The sequence below is a fragment of the Musa acuminata genome, chromosome BXJ3-10, assembly GCF_036884655.1.
Source record: "Musa acuminata AAA Group cultivar baxijiao chromosome BXJ3-10, Cavendish_Baxijiao_AAA, whole genome shotgun sequence".
Lineage (NCBI taxonomy): Eukaryota > Viridiplantae > Streptophyta > Magnoliopsida > Zingiberales > Musaceae > Musa > Musa acuminata.
Genome location: NC_088358.1, coordinates 20,744,245 through 20,765,127, shown reverse-complemented (window position 1 = coordinate 20,765,127; position 20,883 = coordinate 20,744,245). Strand labels below are relative to the sequence as shown.

At 36.6% G+C, this 20,883-nt stretch overlaps 1 protein-coding gene across 1 annotated transcript in view; it reads right to left on the bottom strand.

Annotated features, from left to right (window-relative positions):
* Nucleotides 1–9: 9 nt before the first annotated feature.
* Nucleotides 10–20,883, bottom strand: part of LOC135650371 (uncharacterized) — a 31,517-nt gene continuing 10,643 nt past the window's right edge. Inside the window, exons 10-24 of the mRNA XM_065169616.1 lie at nt 17,823–17,919; nt 16,270–16,321; nt 15,847–15,948; nt 15,627–15,773; nt 15,358–15,529; nt 15,058–15,288; nt 14,787–14,941; nt 12,759–12,887; nt 12,546–12,663; nt 11,373–11,568; nt 11,086–11,197; nt 10,862–11,016; nt 3,150–4,539; nt 2,875–3,069; nt 10–740 (exon numbers count right to left, since the gene is read on the bottom strand). Coding sequence (XP_065025688.1) covers nt 270–740; nt 2,875–3,069; nt 3,150–4,539; nt 10,862–11,016; nt 11,086–11,197; nt 11,373–11,568; nt 12,546–12,663; nt 12,759–12,887; nt 14,787–14,941; nt 15,058–15,288; nt 15,358–15,529; nt 15,627–15,773; nt 15,847–15,948; nt 16,270–16,321; nt 17,823–17,919 — 3,722 coding nt within the window. The 3' untranslated portion in view covers nt 10–269. The remainder of the gene's footprint in view (nt 741–2,874; nt 3,070–3,149; nt 4,540–10,861; nt 11,017–11,085; nt 11,198–11,372; nt 11,569–12,545; nt 12,664–12,758; nt 12,888–14,786; nt 14,942–15,057; nt 15,289–15,357; nt 15,530–15,626; nt 15,774–15,846; nt 15,949–16,269; nt 16,322–17,822; nt 17,920–20,883) is intronic.

Here is a 20,883-nt window from a genome sequence, read left to right as displayed (position 1 = left end):
CATGAAAAATGTGCGAAAGAATGTTGACGAAAAGCACACCCAAAGGAATAATAATAGCTGTTACATCATGTGCAATCACAACTTATGCGAAATGGGTACGAATGCTACATGCACATAAATGGGAATGAAAGCTACAACCATGAAAATATCGAACAAAATTTCTACGCCACAGCAGACATCTAGTCATTCAAAATACATTACATACGACATCTAGTCATTCAAAAGACATTACAAACGGAAACAACATTAAGCTGTCGTGCACCACTACGTTACCCGAACGGCGAGGCAACTGGCCCAGCAAGAGAATCTGATCTCTTTATGCTTCCCATACCACAGATGATACATCCAGGTGTGGAAAGTGCAGAGAATTTTGAACCACAAAGGTCACAGACATCGTGCCCAATGGTGGAAAGGCGACTGAGAGTGGCAGCACAGAACTGAGAGGGGTCCTCAAATGGGTCAATGGATTTGTTCGACAAACCCCTTTGCACACACATATCAGTGAGACCCCTCAGCTCCTCTTGCTTGCTTGGGGGTGCCTTCGAGAGGAGGAGATCAAGCATTTGTTTCGCATAGGCATAATTTTGAACCTCCATGTTCCTCTTGATTGCTGTTCTAATGCAGTTGATGCGGTGTTTTGCCTGGAGGGGCAGGGAAGCAAGATGACGTGACAGTCTTGCCATTTCATCTTTTGCACTGAGAGCTCCAGGTCCTTGAACCTTTTGGAGGCGAGCAATTTCCTGAAATAAGTAAATGTGTCAATCCAAAGCTGCCAGTAACCAATAAATGTCATGGTATCAAGAGTATGAATAACAATGCCTAGAACAGATACAGATGACAAGGTTAATGTCAACAATTATGAAAATTTTAACATTACACCTTCCAGAAGAACAACTCTTTTCGTTGTAATTAAGTATATAAAGAAATATACCAATTGTATAAGTAATTAGCTAGTGCTACAACTCTGACTGATCCCACCCACACAAGGAAAGCCAATAATGATATGATTAGTAACTACCAAATGCAGCTTCAAATCCAGTTCAGTGAAAATACAAACACAGAAGAGACTAAATATAGGCACGAGGCAATTTGTCCCTAGAGTATATTAGTTAGACTAGTACTAAAAATGATCACATCATTCACTCACCAATCATAGTGCAATAAGAGATATATATTACGAGAATATCAATGATTCCAAAACATTTTTGATATAAAATCTTTTCAATTCATCTGCTACAAGTAATGTGTTACAAATGCATTGTTCTTTTATCCCAACATCTAGAACCAAAGAAAATAAAACCCTTGCAAAATGAGTCATAGGCTTATGGATTCTGTGTATAATTCTAAAGGTAATTTTTTCCATATAAGCATAAAAACAGGGTAAGATCAGCATATAATTACCAGTCTGCTGGTATGGTGGTGCAGACTGGACCCACACGGGTCTGATACCAAAGCTGTAAACATTTCTCTATGGATACATCTTAAGAGAACTTTGTTTCTTGAATAGCGATCTGATCTACTAGGATTGAGATGGACATAGAGTTACTTATACAATTTTATATTACTTTAATTAGTATACTATGATCAATGAAATTAAACAATAGGCTTATTTTACATTAAATTCATAGTATTCTCTCTAGCTTCTTTACTAAGTTGAGCTTTGGCACCATAATGAGATAGCACCTTCGCAACATGGGAGACCATGCTTTGAGTCATGGAACTACTTTACCAACAACAATACCAACACGTGCACTAACCTTTTCCACACCTATACTAACAGGAGCCTCATACAATAGAACATCCTTTTATCGAGCATTAAACTAGGGTTAAGGAAATTAAAAATTTAAAATAATAATCTTATTTCATTTATCATAAATTTGTAGTATTCTTTCCATATTCTTTCATGATAAATATTTAGTGACATGTTTAAATACCCTTTATCATTTATCAAGTTGTAAGCCTCAAGGATCTTAATTCGATTGCCATCGATGTGGAATAGGGTTGTGACAAGATTTTAATCCTTAGTAATAACTACATATTCTAATGCTATAATAAAATGTCAAACTTTGTCATATATACTACAGTACAATTAAATTATCTGTTACATCTACATATATATTACTTTATTTTTTTCAAATATAATGATGCATTCAGCATATCCAAACCATACAGATGTATATGTTTTGGAGAAAAATAGCCATAGAAAGAGACTTAACATAAATTTTGGAAGTCAATATATTTCCTCAACTGAATCATATGACTCTATAATATATTTATTTCTTTTCTGTTATTGTTTGTACAATTGAAATGCATAGATGATCTAGCACTTCACTGTCACAACAAAGTACCACTCAAATTGTAATATCTATGCAGTCCTTTAAATGCCAATGACCAGTTTCATGTTACAGATTTGTACTAGAGCAACATTCTTTCTTTTTCCTACTCAGAGAATAGATATGATGACTGTACCAGGATAGCATCCATCTTAATAACTTGCAAGAAAAAACTCCCTCTCCGACTTGAGATCAAATATTCTACAAGCTATAATATGCTAGAACACTAGAATCCACGAGAAGAAACGGAAGGGAATATTCTATACTATAGTTGATCAGTCAAATACTACTGTATGACATGGTTGAAATTTTAACAAATTTGGCATACTATAACACTTCTATGCTACCAAAAAGACACAAGTACAGCACAGAGAAATTTTTGAAGGGTGTATTTCACTATTTGTATCATTTTGTACTTTCTTGAAGCATATTGGTTTAAGCATTAATTAATAATGCTAAGAGGTAAAGAAAATTATCAAACTATGTATCACACACCCTTGGCTTTGCAAGTTAAATAATGTTTCTGAATTGTGGATAGTACCTGTAGTATAGCAACCGCTATCTTGTATTGGGCACAGATCGTTGCCTGCGCTTTAATATCAGATCCACGTGACTGATCCTTAGCAAGAGCCAAGAAAGCTTCATCCAAGCAAGACAAGGCATCAGAAAGTTGATTTTGCTCAAGGTGCGCAAGGCCTGTCTTGAAACATACTGAAGCAGCAGCACCACGAGGAACCTACACAAATTATGGAGACATAAATCAAGTAATCAACCAATGTATCAAAGCTATTTTTGTTAATCTGCGAACATGCTTACCTGGCCAGGGCGCACAGCAGTAGGTTGAGATGGAGGGAGAGGTGAAGTTTTTGTTGCATTGTCCCCAGAGTTGGACCCTTCGAGAAAACTGAGATCAACTGGCTGTACAGTGTTGGGACTCCGAGGAGGAAGATTTTGGGACTGTGGAGGAACTCCACCATCAGGAAGACCAACTGGTGCAAGGGGTGTAGCAGACTGCTGTGACACTTGGGGCTGCTGCGATTCTTGTGGTGGCACTCCACCATCTGGAAGGCCAATATCAGCCATTACATTCTGGCTGGAAGCCAATTTGCTCCTGTCCATGACTTGAGCATTTTGATCAACTCTTGACAAGTATTGTCCAGGAGGAGGGAGTGCAGCTGCGACTTGCAGTGATGAAATGGTATTCTGGAAAAAGTCCTCTGGAATTGGTCCAGCTGCCACTCCCATACCAGTAACCATCGGATTAGACTGTGTTGATGTTTGTGCTGATAATGTATCAGCCCCAAACATGTCACCAGCAGTAACTGGTGCATTTGGATTACTATCAGGGGTTGTTTGAGTAGAAATAAGTGAGAAATCTTGGGGTGGTCCGGATAGTGACTTGGTTCTTATAGGATGGCCCAGTCCTAATTGTTTTGTGGCTTCTTTGAGTTTGTTGACATCCACTGTAGCTGCAGTAATTGGCTTGTCACGAATTCTTATATGAATCTTTTTGGTTTTTGCTGTTGTTTCATCTTCATCGCTACTACCACCATCAACAACACCATACAAGGCTTTCTTAAACTCTTCCTCTGCCTTTGCCTGCTCATCAGTTGGAGCAGTAGGACCTGCCAACTGTTTAGTCAAGTTATCAACCATTGGATCTCCCTTTGAATTACCTATCACGCTTGCTTTGTTCTGCTTCAATTGAGACTCAAATGGAGACTTGTTTTCACCACTCACTGCTGACAGTACTTTAACTAAACTCTTTTCATTTGCTTCAACCACAGTGCCCCTTCCCCTAATTGCACCCAAGTATACACCAATATGATCGGCCACAATAACTGGGATGCCACCATCATCAGTCCTCATGTATGGCATAACTTCTCCTGCTAGCTCCCACTGTGGTATATCCTTCATATTGATTGGTGTCTTGATGTCCCAGTTCCCTCCACCCCATTCTGGACCTTTAGGTACCATACTTTCAGCAGCAAAATTAGCAAAGATACCCTGTGTCCATCCAGTTGAACGGACCCTTAAGATTCTTTCACAGGATCGCCTTAGCTCTGAATCAATAGCAGCCTCCTCTAATTTCTGGGCAAGGTGACGCATGGCACTAGGATTCAAGTGACATATAAATAGATCAAGCATGCTTTCATAATCTGAAATGACCTCAAAAGTCTCTTTTGCACTGTCATACTGGCCATACCTGACAATGTTATGTGATAATTTGTCATGCATTATAAGGTCAAACTGAGGCATAATCATACCGAAAGTGAAGTTGTTTCTTGGGAAATGACAAAACATAAAACAAAATTGGGAACAGAGAAATGATGGTATTACAATCATATAAAGTAGAAAAAGGGAAAACATAAAATAGGAGACCCTGTGCAAAGAAATAAATACATTTGACATAACAGCAAAGTTATTCTAACAACAAAGGCTTTACATAATTAAAGCAGCTCATTAACTTATCTGTCTTTCAGTTTACACCTTTTTCCTCATGAAACAGCACTCTTGCTTTTGAGATAAGCAAAATTATTTCATGTCAGTACAATGTAAAATTACCATAACCTATGGCACCTAATGGTTCACTATGAACGGTAATCAGAGGACCGGCAAACCAACACTGGCAAAAGGCCAGTAACATCTGGAGGACCTAGAGAGAGAGAGAGGAGGTCCAGAGAAGGAGGAGGAGGTATCATGTATTAGTGGGAGGTGATGGCGGCAAAATGAATGATGAACAGAAGAGGTGGCAGAAGAAAAGGAGGTGGGTGATGGCAAAGGATGAGGAGGAGAAGAAGAAGACAAGTAGCGGAGGAAAAGGAGGCAATGGAAGGAGACAGAGAAGACAACTATAAACAACTGTCAACAATTTATTAAAACAGTAAAAATTTAGTTCAAGGTAACAGACTTACCGATCAATAAGAGTGTGTACTGATCACTTGCAGCCAGTACACATGGTTCGATAACTTTACCTGATGGTACAGAACATACTGACCCAAACCAAACAAGACCACACTGTCTACATCCCGTTTGCTTATCACACTAATAAATTCCAGTCTGTATCAATGGGCATAGTCAGTATTTAAAACCACTAAAGAAAGACACCAAAGGTGGTGTTTCTGATGAACATGCCTGTACAGCTGGCGTAGGCTAACTGTGTTTTCATTTTCTCTCTCCTCGATCAGTAATAACACTAGAGTGGTGATGTTTCCCTCAACCAATCCCTGCTCTCCTCTTCACAACTTTTAAAACAAAGTCTCGTTGGGTTCTTTCTTGCAGTGCATCTCAAGTTTCTAATAATCTATAACTATCACTCCATTCTGTTGCCCAACCCATATTCTTAGACCTAGTGATTTAAAAAGCACTATGCGCCAAAGTCCCAAAATACCCGAGGCCTAGCCCGAGCTAAGCAGGACGCTTTGAAATATTAAAATATTAAAATATATAATACAATTGATAAATATGATTATATAAATAAAAATAGGACATTAAATTAAAAAGATCTAAAATACCAAGTCACATTATCCATCTTCTAATAATAAAAAATATCAAAAAACTCAAAACAATAAAGTTCTACATCAAATTCAATCATTATCATAATCAATATTGTCATTCTCAAACATATCATCTTTTTTTTCCTTTCATCCCTCTTCATTAAAATAAGTTTCCTCCTCTTCGACAATGACATGAGATGAACTTGAGGCTTTTGCACTCATTTTTGCTTTCGTCATCTGTCTTGTATATGTCTGCAATTCTCCAACACCTAAGGCTGTTGCCACATCTTTCCATGTCAAGCTGTCATCTTCAAATACAAGTTCGTCTTCGGCATCTTGCAAGTTCGCACTCATTTTCCCAACCAACTACTCATATTTGAATCATCAATGTCTTGTAATGAGATTGGATCAATACTATTTCGCAAACCATGAGCTTTCAATTCTTGATTATATTTATATAACTCAGATCATGTAATCGTTGATGTTCTGACTGATTTCTTCTCTTTGTGTGAATCTATCATATTTAATTTAAAAATATATTAATATATCTATCTAAAAAAATTAATTGAAACAAAAATATTCTGTGATTCCTACCTACTCAAAGACACTCCAATTTTGTTCACAACCCGCAGCACTACAAGTCAAACTAATTATTTTGATAGTCAATTGCTACAAGTTGGGGTGGAATCTCCAAATAGACTCCGCCATTCAATAACAAAATTTACTTTATTATTAATAATAAAGTACTATATATAAAATTAATTATATAAATTTATAAATATCTGGGGTAAGGTTTGAAATTCCGTACCTTGCCAATGAATCGAGCTTTGCTCGGTACATTATACCGAGCGGTATATATATATATATATATAAAGGCGTATGCAACCTCGACGATGTCGCCTCCTCTTTACCTTGTCACCTTGTCTACTGCATTTAGCGAAGAAGACGACGAAGACGTCGAAGGCCGTAGACGTCTCCAGCCTTTGGCGAAGAACACAATGAAGACCGCAGACGTCTCTAGCCTTCGGTGAAGAACGCGGCAAAAAAGAAGGTCGTAGAGTCGCAAACGAGGCAATGAAGAAGACCGCCTCTTCCGCTTCTCTAACCGCCGCCTCCCTTGATCCCGCGCCTCTAGATCCTCCTCTTTATGACTATCCTCGCCGTTACCTCCTGGATTAGGATCGTTGAGGGAGGGCGGCGTCAGATCAGGATCGAGAAAGGGCGTAGAAACAAGTTTGCGCCGAGGTTCTCCCGATTCTCCCTCTTCTTTGAACGCCCTCTCCTTCCTTCTTCAACGATTCTCCCTCAACCTCGCCACAGCAAAGCCGCTATATCAAGCGGACCGCCTGATAGCAGGTGGTCCGCGTACCAGTTCACAGGCGGACTGATACATTCCGCTTGGATGGGGCGATACGATTCGAAATAGCAAACCTTGATATGGGGATGTAGTTATCCTAAATCGAACTGTCATTGGAATTCGAAAAAAACCATCGACATTCTTATATAAAGATGATTCACGAATAATCTTATCTTGTATCTCAAGACTTAGAACCAATCTTACAATGCACTTATATAACCCATTTATAACTTCTGCATCAAACTAAATGGAGGTGTTCTTATAAAAAAAATTCTAGATTCAAATAATATCCTGCTGCATATAATGGACGATGAAGTTGACAATTCTCTCTTTCACCAATGAGTGCAAATATTTTCTTATACTTTTTTTTATTTCCATCAAAAGACTTTTGAATCGTCTCCTTTGCTCTATCAATAGCCTCATAAATATATCTCATTGAAGACTTATTTTCATTATCTACCAACCGAATGACTTGAATAAGAGGGCTCATTACTTTTAATGTATAAACTATAAGATTCCGAAAGGACGATATTAAGATAATATCACCGGCCCTCTTGCCTTTCTGTTCTTTTGCCCATTTACTTGCCAGTCATTTCTTTAAGGTAAACATGTTTCTCAGGTTATATTTTTGACGATGCACGCTCTATAATATCAAGTAGCAAATCGGGTGACACCTTATCTCACCAATTCCTTTTTGCCTATGAATTCTCTTATCACCTTCAAAGTCTCAATATGATTATAGAGATATCCAACTACAAAGATTGCCCTTTCTAAAGTCTTCTTGATGTCAGGAATCTTTCCAATATCCTCCAACATTAAATCAATGCAATGTGCCGCAAATGGAGTACAATATAAGTGGTCTACTTGCTTTACGTAATTAACCTAAGACAAAATATAAGAAAATTAATAAGACTTAGGAGTCACATAGTTCTTCCATTCAAATTAGAGACAAAGTAATTAAAAAAATTCAAAAGATAAATATTATCGACTAACATATAGTTGCTTCCATTGTCGGCTATAACTTGAACGATATTTTATTCACCAATTTCTTTTACAAAATTATCAAGCAACTCATATCTTTTCTCTTAATTTCATAAAAGATAATGTATCTATTGATTTCACAAACATAGTTCCTAAAGAACAGTTGATCATAAAATTAATTATACTCCTATGTCTCTTGTCAGTCCAAGCATCTAACATAATAGAGCAACCATGTTTTGCCGATGATTCATTGTGGCCCTTTAATAAGTCATTTGTATAATCCAACTCTGTTTTCAATAATGGAACTCGCAACTCATAATAACTTGGAGGTCTTAATCCCCTACCATACCTTCCAATGGCTTCAATTATCTTTTTAAAACTGTCTAAACGACAAATACTAAGAGGAAGGCCAGCTTGATAGAAAAAGCGAGCAATGTGTTAAATCCTTCTTCCCCTAATTTTCTTTTCACAAGCATAACTTATATTCATTTGTCTTAATTTTGCTCCTGCTTGCCCTTGCTGCTTCTATGATCCTTGATACATATATATCCATCGATCCATTTTTACCCTTCTTAATAATCATGACTTCTTTTCTTTTTCTGTCATATACTCTTTTCTCACTTAAATTGATACTTTCTAAATAATCTTTTTTTTTGTCATCCTTCATATGTTCGACATTATCCTCGGGTTAAATCTCATAATATTCATTCATTTGCATCTTTTTTTCAGTCATATAAGTCAGCAACTCTTCTTTTACATCATGTGGACACTTCTTGCATGCTGATACATTCTTGAAGTTCCCTACTTGATGCTGCTTTGCACGGAAAATACCACCTCTAGTAGTGTTATCACAGAAGATTCAAGTAATTGCATTAGGATTTTTATGATCCTTTAAATAATTGTATTTCCAAGCAGGATTCTTTCTTGAATTTATTGAAAATTCTTTTGAATTGCTTTGTACACTTGTCATTAATCCTCAAACCCTAATAACAGTTCTAAATAAATATAGATTAGCAGCGCTAAAATCTAAATAAGAACTATCATATTATAACAGTAGTTAACAATCTATTGTTTAACAGTAGTTAAGTGGAAAAAAGAGTTACCAATAGTGGAAAGTGGGAAAGGAGAGGGTGACAATGATAGAGGAACTTTCGGACGACGACGACGACAGAAGAAGCTACAGACGACAACAGCAACAACGACAAAGAAAGCTTTGAACAACGATAGCGAAACCTGTGAACAGTGACATTGTAGGCGAAGGAAGCTTTATATTTGTCCGTTGGTGGTAGAGGAAGCTGCAGTCCTCTCCCTCGACGGTTGAAGGAGCTGCACACAGAAGCAACGACGATCCTATGCGTCAACGACGAAGACAACGATGAAGGAAGTGTCTGCAGCGGAGGCAGCGACTACACTAGGGTTTAAGGCTCGGGGTCACACGAGGGAGTGGGGGGTGGGTTTTGTAACTATAGTAATACTATGTAGCTTAGTTGGTTTAATCGAACCAACTAGTTTTTGTTCAATCGAACTAGACTTAATAGTCTAGTTCGGTTGCATGGCACTAGTCTGGTTTGATTGCACGGTTTCAATCAGGTGCTCGCCTAAGGCACCCGACACCTGGGTTCAAGCGAGCGCCCAAGCAACACTTCATTAAAGCGTGTCGCTTAACCAATCTGTGAAGCGCTTGGGCCTTGCCTTGCCTCACCCGAGCACCTTTTTAAACCCTGCTCAAACCTTGTAGTCCATTTAGAGGATCACAAAGTTTGATAATTTTTTTTGGAATAAATTTTAAGACCTAACAATGGTATCATATGGTACCAGTACCACATGGTGCATTCAAGGGTTAAGGTCTAATCAAAACCAGAGTCAAAACCAAGTTTTTCGGCACAACCTTCTGCCAACAAATTTATACCACCAGCATAGAACAAGAAATTGCCACGTCTCAAGGATGTGCCATCAGCAATTTAAATATATAAATAAAGTAAGAAGCAAGAAGTATATGTGGTTAAAGTGCCTTGTTTTTCATAATACACAGCGTGTAGGGTTTGAAATGCAATTTCTCGACAAGCTAAAAAGCTAGTAGATATTAATTAAACAAGCAAAAGTATAATGATATAGTAGCTTTGTCAACTTAATTAAATACATACCAAGAAAAACAAATACTAAAGCTGAAAATTTCAAGATAGAATATATATATTAAGTTTGAAAGTGCAAACACAATTAGATTTGGTGATCTTTGATGGGACCCATAAATATTGGGCCAAACAAATTGGTCCAACCAGTTTTTGAAAACCTACTAATTATTAACTTAAGGTCTTCCCTATAAGCAAGTGTAGGAACTTAATGCATTAGCAATTGGAAGTCTCACAGGCTCTCCCAACTGCACATAAATCATTTAGATATCAGGCACTTCTACTATCATTCTATAAGCCATTGAAAGATCCAATTATTTTAAAAGGGTAAGTGATCTAGCCCATCTACTTCAATTCCTGTTTAGTTCAATCTGTCAGTCTAAACACAGTACTTCTCAAGTGGAGCTCACACTAGCACATTTCTACAAAAAATGGATCCAATATAATGAGAAGCAAACTTAAGCGAGAACATAAGAGGGGTAAATTTCAAAGCTAGGTTAGCAGTAAAGCATTATACACACTAGGTGAATTGAAGCAGAAAAGAATTTGAAGTGATAGACATACTTGATACAAGCATATCCCAACTGCCGAAAGCGATGGAATAAATAAGATGTAGGAGGGCACTGAGGATAGTCTCTGGATCGAAGAAATTCATCCTTCAGAACTGATAATGCAGTAGAAAAGCGGAGAGCTTTGGTTGCATAACTGCTACGCAGAGCCTAATGTAATTTGAAAAGGTTTTCAGAGCCAATAATTTACATTAAAATAAATAGATAATGTACAGATACCTGTGTGAACTGAGGACCTGCTTGAGATAATGAAACAGCAAGATCTCCACAAACAGGGGATCCTTTAGCCAAGATATCCAGAGACCTTGGTGTAATGCGTAAACTGTCAAACCTGCGATGACAAAGTACTAATGAAGCAAATAGCTAAATTCATATTGAAAATGACTAATGCATAAAGCAGATCAAAGATGTTTTGTTTAACACAGAAATAACCCATCAAATTTGGCAGCACAAAAATCTTTGCATTTTCAGATGACACCAAGATAAAGCACAAAAGGAATAGAAACCTTGATGATATTTGATATAAGACTTCTGAAAGATCAAGCTTCTGTTCAAAGTGTTGCTGCATGGTTGCAAATCCAATTAGAAGGGGTTCAAGTAACCCCACAAGACAGCTCCGTATTTCAACTCCCTTTTTCTGTCTAGGATTTATGTCTGTTGGATTTACTAGTAACAGGCGGTCATTCAAGGCACCAATCAGAACTGCATCATGGCAAAATGATGTAAATGGCTCAGGAGTAAGCAGGAAAGCTTAGAATGGATAAAATTTGGCAATGTCAAAGACATAAAATGCAATCAAATCATTCTGTTACAACTAGACCTCAAAATATCCTATAATTTGTAACCCTAGCTTCTTCTTGTATAGCAGTTAAGAAACCTTTTACAGATCTTAGCTTTGTATTTTTCTTCTTTGTAAACTTTTATGAGACACAGTCTTCACGTTTTAACAAAGTCAATACAGAGGAAAATCAGTTAATTGGCTATTAAATTAAGATCAATTTTTATAGAAGATTAAAGACCAACTGTAATTGTAAGTACCTTTGCAATTGGTTTTCCTATCATTTGGGTAATAACAAAAAGCAAACACAACCATCTTAATGACCTACTTCGGCAAGAATCAATTCAAAGTCACCTGAGAATTTGGAAAAGCAATGTTGGTCTTTAGCCTATTCTTTTTGGTACTAAATATGGATGAGAACTACGAATTTGGCAAATCAGTTCTCCCACTAAGTCTGGCAGCTTAAGCTTCAGTCAATAACTTGGATGTCATCCCTTTTCCAACAGAGAAAAGGTTCTGCTAGCCGACTTGAATTTTGTTGAAGTGTTATCAGCATCATATGTCATGGTACATGCCTTATAGCTTAGGACTCCTCAGTAACTTAAACTCGTTCAGCCTTTGGATCAAGTGATTTCAAACCTCAAAAGAAACAAGAACCTGGACCTCATCTAAAGACAAATGTGTCTCTTTATATCAAATTTATCCATCTGTTACAAACAACATTAAATTTTAGCAATATTGTCTCTAAATGTTCTGCCTTCTTGGTAACACCGATACCTTTTAACTTCTGTAAATTAGGTTCACAATATGTCTAAAGAAAGTCATATTAAATTGTCCATTAACTACCTGACAAAAAAGGAATTGTTTTACACCATTTGCCTAGAAACTTAAACAAACTCACCAGAATAAGGCATGCTGATGGAAAGAATAGTCCGGACTTTGCTATCCCATCCGAGCACACTAACTGCAGTTGCACTTGAAAAGAGGAGTGCTGGTCCAACCCATAGAAGGGATCGGAAGTACAATGAAGTTAAGTTGCAAAACAAAGTTCAAACAAGGGAACAAGATATACAAGGTAAATAAAAAAACTACAGACTTGAGACTTAAAGGATATTGATGGAAATCCTTTATCAAATTTGGCTGAACTGCTAGATAGAATATCCAGATCAGAAGAAGCAATTAGTACTCTATGACTAGTAAGTATGCCAGCAACATGACCTCTAAGAGTCGCTTGCCAGTGAACCTGCACAAGAACACTAAATGAGGCAAGAAATTAACAGAGTAAACAGTGGTCCATGAAATGGACAGCTGAAGTTACACTTAAAAACTCCACAAGACAGCAAAGAGCTAACCTTGGTACATAGATAAAGGAAAAAGATCTCACAATTTCACTCCCTTATATGATCCAGATAACTGGAGTACTTGGCAACTATCTATTAACTAGTACAAAGAATCACACAAGCCCACAAACTGTGATGCCAGAGTGGCACAAAAAACAATAAGCCTGGTACATGTTTGTCTGATAACATAAAAATACTCAAGATTCTAACCCGAGCAAAAAGATCTTCCTCTGATAAAACATGAGTGAGCTTATTATTTTTGTTTCATGTAATAACAAGAACCATTATCAATTATATGAGGAACAAAACCAAGATGCAAAATGTTAAGTAATATCAGGATTCAACAAGTAAGAACCATCATCAATGATTCCACTCATCATATACATAAAAAATATAAGTTGTTTGAATAACTAAAAAGGTATTAGAGCATCTTTCTAATAACAAGTGACAAGATGAGACTACAATATGAGCACATTTGGAAATAATGGCTATAATTTGCTATATTACCATTAACAAAATGTAAAAACAGAGGGAGAAATTAATATTTACAATAAATAATTATGATATAAAGCCTTAACCTATAAATAAGCTCATGATAAAGCATGATATGGAACATTAAACACTTACAAGCTAACAAAACTATTTAATCCAAATACTTTGGAGAATAACAAGAAGTAATCAAAGTTATGTCATTAATAAAACCAACTAGTTCAATCAAAAGTATTAATATGTCTATTGGTAACCCAGATCAATATTCATTAAATCAAGACCAAAAACAAGATCAGCCCTGAGATTTAAGATTGGGATCAAAAAAGGATTGCATATTGACGACCAAACCAACAAATAACTAAATGTTAGAAATGCAACAAATCAGAAGGAAAAAATAAAAAAAATCAAGCATTCTAATATGTTTTTTCTACATATATTAAGTATATTAAGTTTTATAGATGTTTACTTTTTAGAAAAATACCCAGGCTCTAATTTGACAAATCATGTCCTGCACACAGTACATGCCACTTCACAGAAAAATAAACCTTTTTTGTATACTGCTTTGGTTTGGCATCATAAGGTAGACTAGACACTTCTCAGAATCACATTCCACAGCCACCACATATAGCATATAAGTTTTGCACACAATTTAATCTATATCTCATCCCTCACTCCTTTCTCACTCTTCCATCCAATGCCTATGACTTCACTATCTCTCTCCTCTCCCTCACTCAAATTTTGTTTAAAGCCCTGTTGATGGGCAACTGACAACTTTCAAGTGGTAATTAACAACTCATGCTCGGTGAGTGGTGGCAGCAGCCTTGACAAGTCCAGGTTAGTTACCCCCCTTCCCCTCCTTTTCCCTAACTATCCTCTTTCCTTTGATCCTCCACCTTTCTACTTCTTTCTTCTCTTGTTTAAACCAATCTTAGTCGCCTGTGGACACAATCCAGTTGCAATCTACTACCAGCTGAGGGATATCTTTTCAAAACCTTGGTGCAGTTTATCCAACGAGCTTATGCCAGTTTATTCAGATCAACAGAATAAATAATTAAAGATTCTACTATGTCCATACTAAAACACTGTCAAACATTCAGATATGAAGTCTGTGTTTAATGATAACACTTTATAAAGAGAGATAATGCATAAAAAATTGACTAAACAGAAGAAATGAACATAATGGAATACAAACGAATGGGACAGAAACAAAGTAGGAAAAGAAATATCAAGATCTTAGGAGTCACATATCATGATTTTGTATACATAAGTTAATAACTGAAATATATGGAAACAAAGGAAGTAGGATTCGGCACCTGAATTACGGTTTCATTTGGTTTCAACTTAATAAATTTTTTTCCATCTGTTTTTGTGGAAATATACTGTCCATCATCAGTTGAAAGACGATATCCTTGAAGCAACTTAGCCAGTGCAATATGCTTTCCAGAAATAGCATACAAGATGGTTGACTCTGAGACAAGGGAAATAACATGACCAGTGGAAATCAGCCAATTGCAATAAAATAAATACTTTTCGGTGTAGAAATCACTATTTTCAGTAATTACTAAGCAATGGCTGTAAGCCCACCTAATGGAGATGAGAATATACGGTCAACCTCTGACTTAAAAGTAAATTGCAGAGGTCCTTGATTTGAAGCAACTCTAGTTTCAGTGAATGACTTTTCATCAAGTGCTCCATTTTTCTCAATAGCTTCTTGAGAAGCTCCCCCTGGCAGAATATAAAGTGCAAGGCTAGTTTTATCTTCGTCCAGAATAGCATATTGATTTTCACTAGGACCCATAAGTGCTGCATCTCGGCCTACAAAATAACAAGCATATTAAGCATCAATAGGAGCAATTTCAAGTGAAATACACTAAAGTACTCAACCTTTTAATGAAGTTCCTTTAGTATTAACTGAATTTGGATCTGTCTGCTCCCAGTAAAGAACAACTTCGTGTATGACACCATTAGCACCACTTAATTCAAATACAACAAGAAATAGATGCTGCTTTGAACTGTAAATCATGGCCTTGGGAGAACATTCTACGTTTCCAGGAATCTAAAGGAAAGTAAAAATAAAGATTAAATCCTATAATGCATTGTTATTTCTGGGTTTTCAACAACAAAAGAAAGGATCAGAGTGTACTAATTTGTACCGTGGAGTACAATTTCTTATACAGATTATCCGCTCCAGAAGAGATATTATAAGCCATGAGGTTGAAGCTATCAAGATAAAATGCTCTGACAGGATATTGAACAACACGATTCTCTTTGTTGAAGAAATTCAACTCCAAATGAAATGGCTGGTACAGCAAAGCAATTAATGTCTAAAAGAATGAAAAAATATAGCAAACTGAGACAATGGCAAATAGGCACCTGACAAACAGGAACATCCCTTAGCTGATTTTTAGCATCTGATATCGTAATGACAGGCAACCGAGATATCGGGCCCCTTTTAGCATGTCCTTCCATGAAATGCTGCGCAATATATTTAAGTAAAAAAGAGAACAATCCAAAGGGATAAAAAGAAGGCTTTAAAATGCAATAGTTAAAAAAGAGCGTGGCTATGGACAGGTGCATGGACTAAGTCTGCAGGGACCTACTTCATGCACTGTGATATCAAATATGTAGCACCAATGGAGAATGTACAGCAGACAAATTTACATCCATAGTAGCTCATCTTCATAAGAATGATCTAGATTCTAAATAAAGCTTACTAACTCCTTCAAAATAAGAGTATCACTACAAAATACAAAGTCCAAAATAGTTATAAGAGCAACTCAAACAAAAATAACGTACACTATGAAGAAATGCCTTCCTTGCGATATCCGAAATAGTTAGCTGGCTTTGGCTGGTACAGAAAAGACACAGAACAGAAGAACAAGGAACAGATAGTTATTGAAGTTTACAACTCAGCTCACCAAGATAGGAAGCACTAAGGAACATATAACTTTCAAGACAAGAAACAACCCATGCAGATCAAAGAGAAACACCATCATAACATCTAATACTACAAATGGTACATAAATACATAAGTAACCACCTTTTATTGTAAAAATTTGTTGCTGAGGTACAAGACTTCAGATGCACCAAAAAGAAGCAATATTAAATCAAATCATAAAGGCAGGTTCCACAGAATAATATAGCATGGAAAATTTAAAAAATGAAGTTAATGCCTTAAGTATGGACAAATAAACTTTAAAATATGCATCAAAATTTTGGTAGATAAATAAATATGTCATTCAACAATTTAATAAAAAGTGTGAAATTCGATTGTACAAGTAACATGTTGCTAGTCAATGATGATGCAGTCCAAAGCTGATTTTCAGAGGCCTCATCTTTTGTACAATCATAACATCCTTAATCATGAATCTAGAGGTTAGAATAATATAACCGAGAAACAGTTCCTAAATAATTAGGAATATTAAGACGTTAACATTAACCTAGATTTCATTTTTTAGCCAAAATTTCACATTCCAAAACCAGTCTCAGATGGAAAACCATGGACCTCAGAAAAGCTTAACACAATGGTATTGGGTTTTGGGAGCCATGATTTGCCAAACAAAGCCTGTCGAGCCTGCTGCTGGGCTGGCCCAAGTAGACCGGCAATCATTCTGGTATTTTGGGTTCTCTTGAATCATTCTATAACAATTTAGCACCAATTTTATGTCGAGAATGGGCCATTGTTTAAGGTAATTTTAACATGTATAATAAGGATGGTGAACATCACTTTTAAGTTTTAAATACAATTGGTACAATTTTGGAGTTGTCTGAAAAAAAGAAGAGAAAGAAAAAATGAGGAAAGACAGAAAAGGAGAGAATACAAGCAAGCTGAAAAAAATAGATCATCAATATAGAGAATGACTCAAGTAGAGCTGAATGGTAGACAAGCATACAAGTGTACCCTAAATAGTTCAAGCGTAAAGTGCTACCAAACCTGATTTTTAGAGAAAACAAGCATACAGGTGTACCCTAAATAGTTCAAGCGTAAAGTGCTACCAAACCTGATTTTAGAGAAAACCATCACATTTATCAGCAAGTAGCAATGATAGACAAGTTATTTTAAGCATCAGTTAAGGAAGATGTTCAGATTTGATTAAATGTATCCTTGTATCAATTCCAACCATTTCAAGAGAAAAGCAATAAATCCCTTCACAGCATGTTAGAACAATAGGAGAATGTGAAACTAAAACAGCAAGACAGCTCAATTTGATAAACACCACAACCAAGAAATAAACAGAAAATAAAATGAGATATAATAATCAGTGAAAGCCAAGCTGAAATTATAAGGCCAAACATTTATGTGTGAATTGAAACAAAAAGTATCACAAAAAAACCTTCAAGCAACTAACCCCTTGAAATGATGCTCTTGCAGCTGGGCCTGAAGCTGATGATCTGCCAAAATCCCTGAGGAACCTAAAGCTGAAAGCTTTTCCTTCAGGACAGCAGCTGTGAGATGTTACAACAATTAACATTTAAGTAATAAATCTACAGTATTTATGTACATTATCACAAATATCATAATAAAAAATTGTCATACCATATAAAATAAAACATTATTCTACTATAAATTACTTGCAAACTATAACATAAAGAATAAGTTCAGCCACACATGGATCATGACACCTCCCTAACTTCAAAATGCAGTTGCGAGATATTGAAATTGTTTCAATTCAGAAAAGAAGATCCGTTATCTACACTTATAAATAAGAATCCTATAGGAAGATGGTCAACAATTTAAGTTGTTCTTGTGTCCATAAAAATATAGTTCTCACTAAAATCAAGCAATTTTTACATATAAATTTTATCTATAACTAACGATACATTTTGGCAGCCATCAACATGAAACAAACAACAGATCCAACTTAGATAAAATTAGAGAAAATGCAATTGACAAGAGAGGTGCATCTAAAGGCTAGCTCAATGCATGAGGCTCCCACCATTGCAGTTCATAAATAGGTATGAATTATGCAGAGAATTTGCTTAGATTGTAGTCCAGTAAATTATTGCAGCAATTTAAAACAGCAGTTATTGTGTTATCAATCAGAGATTAGAGAGAGAAAGCAAGGCATAAGAAAAGTGAAATATTGAGTATCTTGTAAAGTTTCTATTGTCTGGGCAAAAAAGGGACTTTATTGATTTTAAGCCATCTACAATCATGAAAAAGCCCCTCAAAGGAAGAGGTTATTATGAAAATGTTGATATGAACGCATGATGTCTTACCAAGCAACTAGTTCCTCAAGCCAGCAATCCCAAAAAATAGCTAGCTTAAAAAACTAGAAAATTTTCAAGCAAAAGAATTATGTGGAAAGCCCCTCTCTCCTTGGAAAACCACTGGACACAAAGCAAAACAGATCACTATCCATAGGCACACATATTTACATTGGTAATCCCTTTCTTTAGGAAAAATCCACGGCATATAGAGAAACACAGAAGATAAAGGAAACACAGTGATTAATCGACTCGCTTATAACCATTCACTAATTCCTCAAGGACTAGTCCACTAAAGAGTTCTGCTTTGCTAGACAGGTTGTCCCATCTCTGTCAACATCAGATCCCACAACGTCAAAATATCAACCCTCTTGGTCTTCAAGAAAACTATATAGATTGTTGGTACTCTAATTCTCTCTAGAGTACGACAATGGCACCCAAAACCAACTACATATGTATATATATTGTGAGGAAACCCTAACCCTAGGTCGAGCTGAGCAAATTGATCCAATCCTGAGGTCACTTAATACAATTGTTTGATGACGACAACTAAAATCATGTTTGTCCCTAGATTGTTCCAATGAATCCATGTGACCACTCACTGCAGCTATCACGCACTTATCTACAACCCAAATTCTTTTCATACAAAATATACCATCATGCTACAGAAAATACATTGCTTGTACATATGTGATGTTTAGCTCCAATGTTGGTAGGTAAAAAAAGAAACATATGTGCTAAGCTGCATTGTAGTTGCAATATATTGAAGAGAGGCATAGCAAAAAGAAATTATCCATGTAATCAAACTCAACTAATTGGAAGTTGGAACAAAAGGTTTTATTGTCTTTGTCATCATCGTCGATGTTGTTGGTATTCTAATTGTGAAAAAGATGACTATAACAGAATTAATTAAAACTGTCGATGAAATAACAAAATTTCTAAACAATAATACATAACAGTCACATGTCAACCATACAAAAAATAAAAAAAACAAAAAATAAGAGCAACAAGCTTCTGGATATAATTAGCTTCTCAGATACATCCACAAAAAAAATCAATACAAAAGCAGAATAACATTTTTTTCAACCAAGGTACGCAGTTTCAAATAATACCGCCCGTACCGAGCGGTACATACCGGTCCGTCAGCTGACCGGTACACGGACCGCCCGTTACCGGACGGTATATATATATATATATATATAGGCAATGTCGCGTCGCCTCGGCAACATCGCGCAATGATTTAAAAAGGCGCTCGGGCGCTCGCCTAGGCGCTCGGGCGAGGCGAGGCCCAAGCGCCTCGCTTCACTTCCAGGCGGCGTGCTTCAAAGAGGCGCCGCCTGGGCGCTCGCCTAAGCCCAGGCGCTAGGCGCTTCGGGCGAGCGCCTAGGTTAAATCAGGTGACCGAACCAGGATTTTAGGTCTGGTTCGGTCTCTGGTGTTTTAGTTGGTTCAATCGAACCAACTAAAACCGATATCAGCTGTCGTTGCCCAACCCTAACCCTACTTGTTACCGCTGTCGCTCCCGCTGCTTGCTGCTGTCGCTGCTCGCTACCGCTGTCGTTGTCGCCGCTCACCACTCCCATTGCTCGCCACTCCCGCTCCCGCTGCCGCTGCTCGCCGCTCCCGCTACCGGTGCCTCCTTACACTCCCGCTGCCGCTTCCTCTTAACTATATAATGTTAACATTATACTGTATGCTATTAATAGTATACTGTATACTGTTAACAGTATATTGTATACTGTTAATAGTATACTAATAATAGTATTTGTATTTATTAGATTAATAATATATTATTTTGATTTTAATACTGTTAATTTTTATTTATTTGACATTATTGTTAGGTTTCAAGATAAATGGCAAGTGTACAGAGCAACTCAATAGAGTCTCCAATGGCATAAAAAAAAGATCCTGCATGGAAGTATAATTATCTGAAGGATCCGAAAAATCCTAATGCGGTAACTTGCATATTCTGCAATAAGACTACTAGAGGTGGTATTTTTCGTTAAAAACAACATCTAGTAGGAAATTTCAATAGTGCAACAGCTTGCAAAAAGTGTCCACCTGAGGTAAAAGAAGAGTTGCTGAGTTATATGAATGAAAAGAAGACACAAAAGAATGAGTCTTACGGGAATTTACCAGAAGACAATGTTGAACATCTCAGAGATGAAGAAAAAGAGTATTCTATGAGTATTAACCTAAGTG